General features: G+C 48.8%; 1 protein-coding gene across 1 annotated transcript in view; it reads left to right on the top strand.

Annotated features, from left to right (window-relative positions):
* Positions 1 to 4,017, top strand: part of POU2F1 (POU class 2 homeobox 1) — a 67,251-nt gene extending 63,234 nt beyond the window's left edge. Inside the window, 3 exon segments of the mRNA XM_077761764.1 lie at positions 276 to 385; positions 3,638 to 3,775; positions 3,778 to 4,017. Of these exon segments, the coding sequence (XP_077617890.1) occupies positions 276 to 385; positions 3,638 to 3,775; positions 3,778 to 3,866 (337 nt within the window). The 3' untranslated portion in view covers positions 3,867 to 4,017.
* The last annotated feature ends 8,431 nt before the right edge of the window (positions 4,018 to 12,448 follow it).

The raw sequence follows: 12,448 nt of genomic DNA, 5'->3' as shown, positions 1-12,448 counted from the left end.
TCGAGCCGCCTGCCCCTTGCGGGCCGGGACCGCCCCGCGGCACCCCTCGGCACCGCTGCCCGGCGGCAGGCCCGGACGAGGCTGGGGCCTGTCCTGTGGCTTCCCCAGCAGTAAGGGCCACTTTCCAGTGTGGTGTTTGGGGGAGAAACGAGGGGACTCGAAGAAGAGGCGGCACGACTGCGGGTCTTGGGCCCTTCCGCTCGGCAGTAACCCGCGTCCGGGGCGTCCCCTTGGGTGTGGGTCCCGGCAGCCGCGCCCGCGTGTATGTAACCGCGACTGCTCTTCTGCGCTTGCAGCGGTGCCTTACTCAGCCTCAACGCAGGGACCCTGGGCGGTGCTCTCAGCCCGGCGCTCATGAGCAACAGCACACTGGCAACCATCCAAGGTCAGTACGTCGCCCCGACTTGGCTCTTGGTGTTTTGTCTTCGTTTTTGTTTTTAATGAGGGACGTTTGATTTGCTCGAGGTAAAGGTGATGGGGCGAATGGCTGACTTGGTAATGCTGACTGACTTGAGGACCAGGAAAACGTCCTTGTAAGAAAACCTTCTACAGGAAGTATAGGTGCTAGTTTGTAAGAACAGGGAATATGCTTAGTGTGGAGTGTTGTAAGAAACAAACAACAAACAGGAAGTTACGCTGGCATTTATCTTCTTGTGTGAATAGCCTCAGAGGCAGAGTTTCCCCTGATAAATGTATCTAAGTGGCAAGACCGAACCCCAGGCAGACACGACCAAGAGAAAGTCCCCAGCCCCACACCTGCGAACGAGAGGCAGCACGTCATCTGGACTTGGAGAGGGCTTGTAATGGTCAGGCCCTGCCTTCTGCACATCCCGTCAGTCTAGAACGTGTTTTTCTCGGACTGTCTCTTTTCCAAGCCCAGGAGGGTCTCTTGGCCTTCGCGTGCTATCCAGTCTAAGATGGGTCTAAGTGCACTCGTTCCATACAGCGAAGGGTTTGCCTTATTGAGCTTCTGAGCTTTACATATGAAGCTGCTGTGTATGTGATTCTGGAAAAACAATCTGAGACATCACTGTATTTATCAGAGTGTGTGTGTGTGTGTGTGTGTGTGTGTCTTAAAATTTGAACGGTTCTTACTTAAATGAGAGTCCTCAGAGCCAAAAATAAGCTCCTACCGAACCTCAGTTAAGGTTAGTGTCTCACAGACGGTATGAGTTCCGGACAGAACTAAGACAGGACTTGTGCTTCTAGGTTTCCTGGCCCGGCTCCCGCACGAGGCAGTTCTTGGCACCAGCAGGGTAGCTGAGGGGTTAACTTCACCGTGTCTAACACGCTCCACCGAGGATAGCAGCCGATTCCACAGGGCAGGGGTTCAGTCCCACGGAACTGCCCCTGCCTCCCCTTCAGACACCGGGTGTAAGCCCAGCCTCTCATTACCTGTGCTTCTGACCAGCCACAGATGGGCGGCTCCCGCCACCTCCTCCTCAGATTGATTCTGTCCCTTTGCTAGAGTGGCTCACAGAACTCGGGGAAACACATTTACCAGTGTATTAAAGGATATGATAAAGTATACGAATCAGCAGCCAGATAAAGAGATACATAGGATGAGTTTCTGTCCTCCGTTTGGGGCCTGGCTCAGTGGTGCGTAGAAGTATTCTGGTTCTCCAAAATGGAAGCGCTCCAGAAAAGACCCAAAAGCTGTCCTCCTGGGTTTTTATGGAGGCTTCATGGCCAGTTATGATTGACTAAGTCATTGGCCCTTGGCTGATTCAAGCTCCATGTTCCCTTCTCATCACGTGAGGTTGGGGTGGGACTGAAAGTTCTAGCCCTCAGATCACGTGGTTGGTCCTATGGGCAACTAGTCCGTGCCCTCGGGTGGGACCCAAAAGTTACCTTCACTGATACCAAGACCCATTTCATCTTTCTGGCTCTGAAGTGTTTTCAGACTGTGGATGGAGACCACATATATCTGAGAAATAGAGATTTGGTCACTCAGATGACCGAATACATATTTCTTCTCGATACATTATATATTTCTACATACTTTATATATATATAGAATGATTTCTTCTGATATATCATTAGATTGATTACCTTACATTATATTGACTTTCTCATTGACCGTATCATATGTAAAATTGATGGTTCAAGCTGTAAACCTTTTGGTATGCAAGGATTTCTTTTCGGCATAAGATTTGTGATAAATCGTTTTTTCTCTTAAATGAGTGTGTACCTCTGGGCTGTAGTGATGCTACAAAGGGAGGTGCCTTCCCCAGGGCACCGCTGAGTAGAGAACAAGTTCTCTCTGGGGAGATCTAGAACTATTCTGTGACCCTGATCCTAGAATCTCAGAAAACTTCAAGCCACACCACGTCTCACTGACCGGTGCTCCGTGTATAGTCATGTCCATGTCACACTTCCTTCTGGTCCCTCTAGCTCTCGTTGTGTACGCAGTCAACCAGAATTTTCTTAAATCTAGATTTATTGGAGTTTTACTTTTTCTTATTTTTTATTTGAGAGAGAGAGAACATGAGCAGGGGAGAGGGAGGAAGGGGGGAGAGAGAGAGAGAATCTTAAGCACAGAACCTTCTGTACCCAGCTCAGAGTCTGACTTTGGGGCTCCATCATATGACCCTGGGATTATGACCTGAGCCAGAATCAAGAGTTGGATGCTCAACCCACTGACCCCCCCCCCGGGTGCCCCCCACAATTTTTAAAATATTTAAGTAATGTCTACCCTCAAAGTGGGACTCGAACTCACAACCCCAACATCAAAAGTCATATGCTTTTCCAAGTAAGCCAGCCGGGTGCCCCAGATAGCCACCAAATAATGCCATTAGGGAGCCCCTCAAATCTGCAGGTGAAAATGTAGTTGTAGGGGAGGGAGGACATGGGAAGGGTTGCAGGTAACAGAAAAAGATATTAAATGAGAGTGCCAATTATTTACAAGTAAAGTTCGTTACTGCTTTCTGTGGAAGAGTAATTCGGGTGCTGTAATGGAAGAGCATCAAAGCAAGTCCCAACCTTAGGTTACCCCCGAAGGCCGCCCGTGTCCCTACATCTCTGCCGCCCTCCTCATTCTCCTTTGTCTGAGTCCTGGGAATCAAATGTGGTGCCTCAGCAGGTGAAAAATTAACTACACCTTACACTGCGCTTAGCAACGTGTAATTATTTTAAAACTAAAGCCATTTTGAAAGGTGGGTTCCCTCTTGTCCCTCATACCGAAATGCCCAGATGTATCAGTAATGCCAGTTCGTTTGATAAAAGCGCATTGTGTTTTAGTGCCCCAGTCGCTGCAGCTAGGTTGTCTTTTGAACGGAAGTAGCGTAAAATCAGCAGTCTTCGTTAGAAACAAAACCACCAGCTTCCGTAACTCCTTCCAGGAAGACAGAATGAGGTTGAGGGTCCGAGTCGGCCGCGGAGCTCTCACGCGGTCATTCTTGCCTCTCCCTCCCACGGGCCCGGCTCGCGCTCGGTAGGCAGGTGGGAGTGCAGCCGCCGCGGCGCTTCCAGCGGTGTGACTACGCTTAGTCTGGCGACGGGCGGCGGAGTGTGAAGCAGAGGGCCGCCCTGTTCCCACCTGGGGCGGAGGCAGGCGGGGGCGGTGACGTGTTGCCCGGCTTCTCCAGGGTGGTTTTAACGTTCTCCTTTCTGCCTGTTTCGGGGGTTTTGTCTGTAGCTCTTGCCTCTGGCGGCTCGCTTCCAATAACGTCACTGGATGCGACCGGGAACCTGGTATTTGCCAATGCAGGAGGCGCCCCCAACATCGTGACTGCCCCCCTGTTCCTGAACCCTCAGAACCTCTCTCTGCTCACCAGCNCGCCGAGTCCGTCCAGAACTCTCTCTTCACCGTGGCCTCCGCCAGCGGGGCTGCCTCCACCACCACCACCGCCTCCAAGGCACAGTGAGCGGGGCCGCCAGCCCGGCCGACGCCGGACCGCGTGACCGGCTCCCTCTGCGCGTTTCAGCAGCGGGGGGGGCACGGGAGGAGAGGAGAAACCAGGATGGAGACGGGACAACATTTGCCTAATTTTGTAATAAAACACTGTCTTTTCAGGATTGCTTCATGGATTGGAGAACTTTCTAACCAAAAATTTAAAAAAAAAAAAAAAAACAGAAACAAAAAATCAAAACCATAAGTGAAAGGACTACTTCTCATTTCCAGCAGTCATGATGACGAGTTAAGGTGGGTTACCAATTCCGATATAGGAAGGGGATTTCTTGTTCGTCTAAATTTCTTTTTTTCTTAAAAAAAAAAATCATTTTTATGGGTCTGTTGTACAGGCCATTAAGTCATAACAAGGTGTTTATAATCGTATCAATTGCGTTGGGGGTTCCTTTCTTAACTGGTACAATTTAGGCAGGCCTGTGTTACTGTATCTCTATTATTATTGTTGTTGTTATTGTTTTTTATATATATATATAGTTTGGACATGTTTATCTCTTGCTCCTGGATCCTATTTCAGTGAGCTCCCACACTGTGGGGAGGGAGGGGCTGGGGGCAAGGGGAGACTTGCGTTCTTACCTGCGGGGAATGTCCTTGATGACTCTTACAGAGGTGCTAGAAAATTATTTTCTTTGGCCACTTATGCAAGAGGCTTGGTGCAGAAGCTGATGGCAGTGTGTGCAGACACTCCCGCCCCACACACGCCCCTCCCCCATCAGGTGGTGCCTTCGGAGCACTTTTGTGTAGGAAGGGGTTCCTGCTGAACTGTAGCTCTCACTCCCCCCAGATCAGTGAATGACCCTGAGGCCCAGGTCCTGCGGTGCAGCGGGGCGCCTTCTGCTGGCCGTGGGGACGGCCGCGCGTGTCGCGGGGCAGGATCTGGTTCCGAAGAGCAAAGACTACTGCAGACACCTGACTTGGTGGCTCCCCCGACCCCTGTCTCCTGAGCAATGCTCCTGCTGTCGGTGTGTGTGTGTTGTTTGTTCCCATTGTGTAGAAGCATTTCAGTCGAACTTCCTTTCATTCACTTAGCGAAGAGCGAATCGATGTACTGCAGTTGGGAAGCTCCCTCCCTTCTGTTGTGTTCCGAAGGGACTCCGCTAGACCGTGGCCACCGAGTCTGTGCCCCCGAAGAGGTATGGCGGGAAGCATCTGCCGTGGCCCCCTTCCCAGGGGCCGCAGCCTGCCTTTTCGCTGGACGACGTGCAAATTCCTCTAACCTGAAGAGTCTCCTTGCCCCTGTGCCTGGAGAATGCACTTACTAGCTGGGCACGGGGGCTTTAGAAGCTTCGAAGGACTTTGAGCAGGAACTTTGCACACCCCTCAAGTGTCTCCTTTATCAGTGGCGCTCCAGCTCGGTCGGTCAGAACGGCGGTACACGTCCCGCTATAGGCTGTAGAAGGTGATTCGCTTCTAGCGTTGTTTTCAGGGTGTTTCTAGACGTTGTAAATGAGCCTGTCGGAAGGAAGAGTTGACGGGAGTAGATGAAGGGGGACGAGGGTGACCCGGAGACGCGGCCCCGCTTTGTGCCAGCGTACGATTACTGTAGTGTCTGTAGCAAAGCGTTTCCCAGACAACTGGATCCCTGCGATGCGGCGCATCTGAGCGCCCCTTCTTCTCCAAGATCACGTTCCCCACGGGTCTGTGGCTGCTTGCCTCCATCTCCAGTGGCCCAGGACCACACTTTGCCCCCTTTCGAGCTGGGATTCTGAGAGAGAGCGGGCAGGTTGCTTTCGTTCTGATTGCTCTGCTGATGTCCGTCCCCAAGAGAGCTTGGATTCTGTTTGTCTCTTCATGGTGTCGGGAAAGGCAGCGATATACGGACACTGTGTTTTCGTGTGTGGCCACCCATGTGGGAGACAGGCGCCTTCATCTTCAACGGCCAGAAACATTTTTAGTCCCTTCTTTGTTCATGTCTCTCTGGTTGCTTCTGTCTTCCTGTTTTATCTCCCAGAGAATTTAATTATCAACCGAAGTTTCCTCTTCTCACCCTTCACCTTCCCGAAAACCCCTCCAGAATCAGTGAACTGCAAGCAGGGAAACTAACAAATGTCCATCCACCTTCTTTATGTGTGGTGTGTGGTTTTTTTTTTTTTATGTTGTCGTTTGTTTGTTTTTTTTAACTAAGCTTGAACCAAAGTCAATTTTTAGCAAGCTGCTGTACTAATGGACTAGTTTATAACCTTGCATTTCAGACACATTGAGGAGATAGATGCTACTGACAATTTCTTTTTTCATTTGTCTTTATTTTATATAAAAGTTGCTGCTTGTTTTAATCTTTTGTGTTGGTTAATTGTAATATCCTCTGGGCAGACATTAACTTGATTTTAACTAGTTTATTTAGTTTGGTGTGTAAATAGAACGGCAGCGTCAGTTACTGATTTTTCTCCTCTTCATCTTCTCTGACGTAGTTCACTTCCATCTTTGATCCCGCATTGTCATCTCTAACGTTAGTCTGTGCAAACGGTTTTAGGGCTATCGGTGATGCTGCCCATTATAAGGAGTCCCTCCCCTGGGAGTGGGAAGGTAGGAGGAAGGGTTCAGGGAGGGAGATGCGGATACCCGCCGTCCGGGATTAGAGGCTATAGCATTAATTTCCCCAGACTGCTACCAAAGGAAGTGTGGAGCCAGTCCTAAGAGACTCAAACCCGGTGGATTAAGAGGAAGGGCAAGGAAAGGCTGTGCTTGCTTGTTGGTTTTCCTGTGTGGTTCAAAAGATGCTCCCTCTCCTAAATAAGATTCACCAACAGACTTTAATAGTTTAAAGATACTAAGCTTTAAATGTCAGGACGATGGTCTTCGATTCCCCGGCCTGTCTGTGTTCTCTAGTCAACCTGGGATAAGGGGATTCTGCCTTTTCATGTGTGTGCGTGTGTGTGTGCATATGTGTGTGTGTGTCACTTTCTGAGGATAAACCTTAAACCAGCATAAAAATCTGTGTTTAAAAGAAATCAGTCCTCAGACAAAGGTAACTTTTAAATTTTTTCTCATTTTTTTCTTATTTAAAGACTAGTTGTAAAATGAAAAGTACATTTGTACGTGTACACACGAAACACTAAACCAGCTTGTTGATAAGGTATTTAGCTGAACATCACCTGCCGTCACCATCCCTAGATATTTTCCTCATCATATTGCTTCGTGGCTCAACCTTTAGCCCTTTTTTACTTTGTGTTTATCATCTCAAGAAATGCTCTTTGAATTGAGTGAATCTCCTAAGCTGAGGTACTCAGACTTAACTTTGAATCACCTTCTGTGGGAAAGTCTGGAAATTAAGGGGGCCATTCAACCAAAAAGAGGTGTTTGGTAGGGTTTCTGCATTTCTAAACGGTTGGGCCAGATAGGTCATCATAACTCATTGTACATTCTTCTTCCTCCCCCCCCATGTTTATGCAAATTTTATTTCATCCCTGAATTTGGTGAATACGTATTAAACCAAAGACTAATTCTGAATGCATTTTTAGTGATACTATATCTCTGTATTTGCCCAGGGTAATGGGCCCTCCCTTAGGGAGTGGTGAATGTAATCGAATCCTGCTTATCACAAGCAGTGCAGTTTGGTCATGAACTTTATTTATACCCTGTATGAATCCTAAGGGCAGAGCAGAAAGACCTAGAAAAGGGCCTCTTACTGGAACAGTGTGATTGCTCCTGATGTGAGAGATACGTTGAGTGCTATATCCGTCTAAATGTTTCTGAATTATATAGGCAGCTTTGTAGAATTAAAAGAATGTTCATCTCTGTTACCGGACACAATACGCGCTTCCTTTTATTTGTCTGATAAGAAAGACCAACACCGCCCCAGCTTACTCACTCGCTGCCCAGCAGTGGCGCCAAAGGGATAGCCAGCTTGCATTTTGTGCAGGACCATACGTATCTGGACTTCATGGTAGCATTATTAGAAATTAACAATCCTTTTTTTTTTTTTTTAAGGGAAAATAAGGTTAATTAAAAGATTTGTGTGTGTGAGATTATCATGCTGTTTTGTTCTACATACACAATTCATTCATTGTTGGGGGAAAAAAGCACAATTATACCTCTTTTTTACATTATTTTGTCCTGTTGTGCCTCGTGTATTTGGGAAGGTGGGGATCTTGTCTATATTATCCAGAAGCACAGATATTTTCTTGACACAGTATTTTAAGGTCAGCCCAGTCTTTAACATTAAATTTTCTATTTGAATTGCTGGGAAAGCTGGATACATTTGCAAATATGGAAGATCATTGTAGATATTCAAAGTTATAAATCCTGATAGTAAACGTTGCAATTAGTGTATATAATAAACTTAGAGAAGAGCCTCTTGGCTTTTACCGAAGAAACTCTTTGTAGTTCATAGTCTAAAGTTGTTCCCAATCCATTCTATCCTCACCAAGAAAAAAGTAAACCCATTGGGATAGGAAGAAAAGGGAGACGTGCCAGCCGGGAGAAGCCCGTGTGCACCGAGTACCAGGGCCGATGGGAAGCCCTGCCGCCCTCCTGTGGGCAGTGCGTGGCGGGCCCGGCCCCCTCGGGCCGCCCCAGAGGGCAGTGTGCAGCTTGATAACCTTCACTTAAAGAAGAGCCTCAACAATTCCTTATGAGATTTTGGCCCAGTACTTTTCCATTGAGTCAGCCTCTAAAATTGATGCGTTTAAAGTTGGTTTACTCTTCAAACCATGTTTATTGAGAGCTGAAAATATGAAAAGACCATCAGTGCTACCAAGAAAATGGCTAACGACCTGAAATTTAAAGTTCTCCAAATGGGCAAGAATTAATGGATTAATTTGATTGTAACCATGACGAGTTCATTTTGTATACGTGTATAAATCGCATTTAACGTGTGGTACTGTTCATCTAATCATAGCCCTGGCCATTTCGAAGTCATTTTCAGTCTTAAAACATCTTGAAGATGACACTTTAAAATGGGAAATCTTAGCATTTACCTTCAGTTTTGAGAAGGAAAAAGTCTTTGCCATTCTTGGAAGAAAAATACCTAAGATCCACTATTATGCAGGTTTGCATCATGGCTCACACAGTACAAATGTGAGCTTGGACAGGAATAGAGAAATACATAAACTGCTTTTATCGATAAAAGCTGATACTAATCCTGTCCTGTCTCATTCTTTTCTTAATCCAAAGAAGTTAGATGGGACACCCCTGAGATTTCCAGTAAGGTGTTTGAGAGGATTTCATCAGCAGGTCAGGGAATGTGTTGTTTCTCAGATTTGTCCATTTACACCCGGATTTCCACATGGTCTGTGAGCTGGTGCTTTCTTCTCATTGTCCTCACTCTTGAAGCCCCCAGGTCCTTGTTTGGCTAATGGCAGCGATTGAGCGAATCTCACTTTGATTCTGTAACCTGGAGCTCCTTTTCCCTCCTCCTCCTCCTCTCTTCTTTTCGAACGGTGATGCCTTCGTCTGTGAAGGTAACGCTGGTGGGTAACAGCTAGCTTCTGGCACCTTCATAAAATACCTCAGCATAGCTTAGCGTTGCAGACCTGGTTTTAATCTAAAAACCAAATAAAAAGAAATAAACTTTATAAGTAGTGGAAATAATTCTAGCTGTAGCATTTAGTTGAACTGATGTTTATTACGACTGATACACCTGATTGATGCTGTATGTATTTGGGATCCTGTTTATAGGCTACAATTTATAGGGGGGGGTGGGGAGAGGAGAAATTGATTATGTTAGAAGGGAAATGTTGCTCACGTGTGTTCGTTTTTCCTCGTATGTCTTTGCCAAAGGAAACTTGATTATCTTCTGCAGTGGGTTGCGGATCCATTGACCTCTCCGTGGTTGGAGCCGCACGGAGCGTGTGGTGGTGGCGTGCAGGTTACACGTGGGCTGTGTTTTCGGCTCAGGTCCCCGTAAGGCAGGTATATGCCCCTTCCTGTGGCCGCTCTTGCCCCCAGACCCCGCCAGTCCCTCCTAAGGATTCATTACCTCTCTGTGTAGCAAGAGCTCGGGCGAAGGACGGATGTGCAGACACCTGGGGCTGTGGCCGAGAAACAGGCTGGAGTAGACATGCGCCATTTAATTTGGACAGAGAAGTGCGCGATGCATCTTCGTCTAAGGAAACCCCAGCAAAACTCGTTCTTTTTGTCTCCCTCTGTTCGTGTTGTCAGCATTTTAAAGCCCTCCTCCCTTTTCTCACGCCAAGGCTTAATTCGGTCTAGACCAAAGATGCAAACAGAGGTGAGACCGACCCGAGCAGTTGAAAGCCAGCCTGCTTGCCTCCCATGCGTGACGAGGCGGGACCGGTAGGCATTGGTAGGTTGGCCGGACTGAGGACAGTACGGTTCCGGGTGGGGACGGGAGTGAGGCATGCTGGTTTGGGAAAAATTGGAGCGCCCTTCCTGCCCAGACTCCGGGTCGCACTGTGTGGGCTCCCCACGTTCAGATGCAGACTCTGTCTCCCCGAAGGTTCTTTTTACATGAGCCATCCGTCTCACAGCACGTGAGTGGGGTTTGGTTTGGGCACCAGGCACCGCCATGTCCTTGTTCGTGCTCACGTTCTCAGAACAGGCGGAGACCGTAGGAGTGAGAGACTGAGGTTTGGGAAAAGCTGCACCTGTGCCTCTCTCCTTTCCTCTCCCCTCTTTTCTCTCCTCCCCCACCCACTTTTGGAAGGACGTCTTGGTTTATCCTGGCTTTGGAAAAGAGATTAATTTAGGTTCACTCTGCTGGCTCTGTAAAGGCGGATAGAGTTGCTCAGTGTAGCAGTGATGTTCTTAGAGTTGCTGGCATATGGGGGTGGGGGTGGGGCCAAAGCTGGGGATAGAGGTTTTTTCTGTATTTCCCTTTATCTGACACTTATCAGTAGGACCAGGACAGCCTGTTTGAGTTCAGATGACACCCAGATGTCGTCTGGGTGCACATGGAAAACCAGAACTTCCCCTCCTCCCCCAGGGAGCTGTGCTGTCCCACAGTGGCTTTGCACACAAGTCCAGGGAGCTAAGAAGTTCATGGTCTCGGTGTGTTATTGATGGGGCACAGACAGGGAGAAAGGGAAAAGACATTTATTACTCTCTTACTGTTCTGTCAAAAATTGATCAGGTTGCAGAACTTCACGAAGCTTTACTCATAGTCTGATGGTTCTGACATGATATGAAAGTGGTATTACTATCGTGTGACTTTGCACAGCTCTAGATGGGTGTGTAAGTAGGCGATGGGGATATTGAAGGGAAGAGCACTTGAACCAGAAGCTACAGGAGCACGGAAGGGAACCTCCAGTGTCTAGTTCTTTCTGTGTCCCTGGGTCTGCCTGCTCGGCACTGGGCTCGGTCACCCGGCACCACCTTCTAGTTCAGACCCAGGACGCTGTCAAATAGTTCAGACCCCGAGAGTGATTTATCGTAAAATACATTGAGGTCTGCTGCAAAGTCCTCCCGCGTTTTCTCTGTTTACTTGTTCATCCTTGTTTTAAATCAGCCACAACCTTTCAAAAGCAGCTTTTAAAGCTTCTTTCATAACCTGGCAGCAGCATTGAGATTCTCGAACATTATATCCCAGAGTCTGCAGGCAGACAGCCGGATACAGTGCTGTGCGGAAAATGAGACGTCCAAACACTTCTTTAAAATTGGAATCTCCTTCGAATGAAACGGTGAAAAATGACAGAGCCCAGGGTGGGGAAGGCCACGCCTCCCCCGAGGCCTCCCAGGGCTCTGAGGGTCTGAACACCCTCCCAGGGCAGGAAAGGCTGTGGTCGTAGGCGTGTGGGGCCGCCCCATCCGCGGTGCTTAACCTGCGCGGGTCTGCAGAAGGCACATAACTCTTCTAAGAACTGAGGGGACCGATGCCAGCCTGGGTGCGTTCACAGCTGCACATGTTGAGGGCGGGCAGGGGCGGGGAGGAGGGAGCATAAGACTTTGCAGGCATATTACCATCAGTGGGGTGCCTCCCCCCGACCCCTGCCCCAGACAGAGGGAGAGGCCAGACAGACTTATTCCTGCCTCTGCCCGAGGGCACGTGTGTGCATCACTCAGTCCCTGGGGGAGGTGCCCCGCGCCCCCTCCCGCGTTAGACCGCAGGCCCGCCTCCTTCCTCTATGGTAGTAGCAAAGGCGGGGTGAGCAGGGGTGGGCCTTCCGCCCACCTCAAGTCCAGGGCTGTCGTATACCTCATTTCTAACTCGTGATTGAGTAACCTGCTTTCACGTTCTCAACCCTACAGAGTTGCCAAGTCCGCCCTCCCTCCTCTAAGTGACGTTGAACTCTGGCCTCTAGCATCACAGGGCCTTAGCCTAGGGCGGGACCTCCTCAAGCCTCTGAATGTCGCTGCTGAAAAGCTACTGCAAACTGAGGGCAAATTGCAATCTTCTGTTTTCTTTTCGTTGCAAGGGGTCTTCGCAGGTCTCTTAACATCGGCTCTCCCCCCACCCCCCGCACCCCTGTCTTCAGGGCCTGGCCAGCTCTCCCCGCCCCCACCTGCTGGGGTGGGGGCGTCCTGTTCCCCTCTGCGGCCTCAGGGTTCTGCTCATTTTCAGGACTTTGGGTGGAAGGGAAAAGACACCAAAGGCTCCTTTAAGCTGACTGCTGCATACACATTTCACTTTTTTCCTTTGTCATG

The sequence above is a fragment of the Crocuta crocuta genome, unplaced genomic scaffold, assembly GCF_008692635.1.
Source record: "Crocuta crocuta isolate KB4526 unplaced genomic scaffold, BGI_CrCroc_1.0 scaffold243, whole genome shotgun sequence".
Classification (NCBI taxonomy): Eukaryota; Metazoa; Chordata; class Mammalia; order Carnivora; family Hyaenidae; genus Crocuta; species Crocuta crocuta.
The sequence above is the reverse complement of the archived record's forward strand: the minus strand, read 5'-3'. Positions and strand labels throughout refer to the sequence as shown.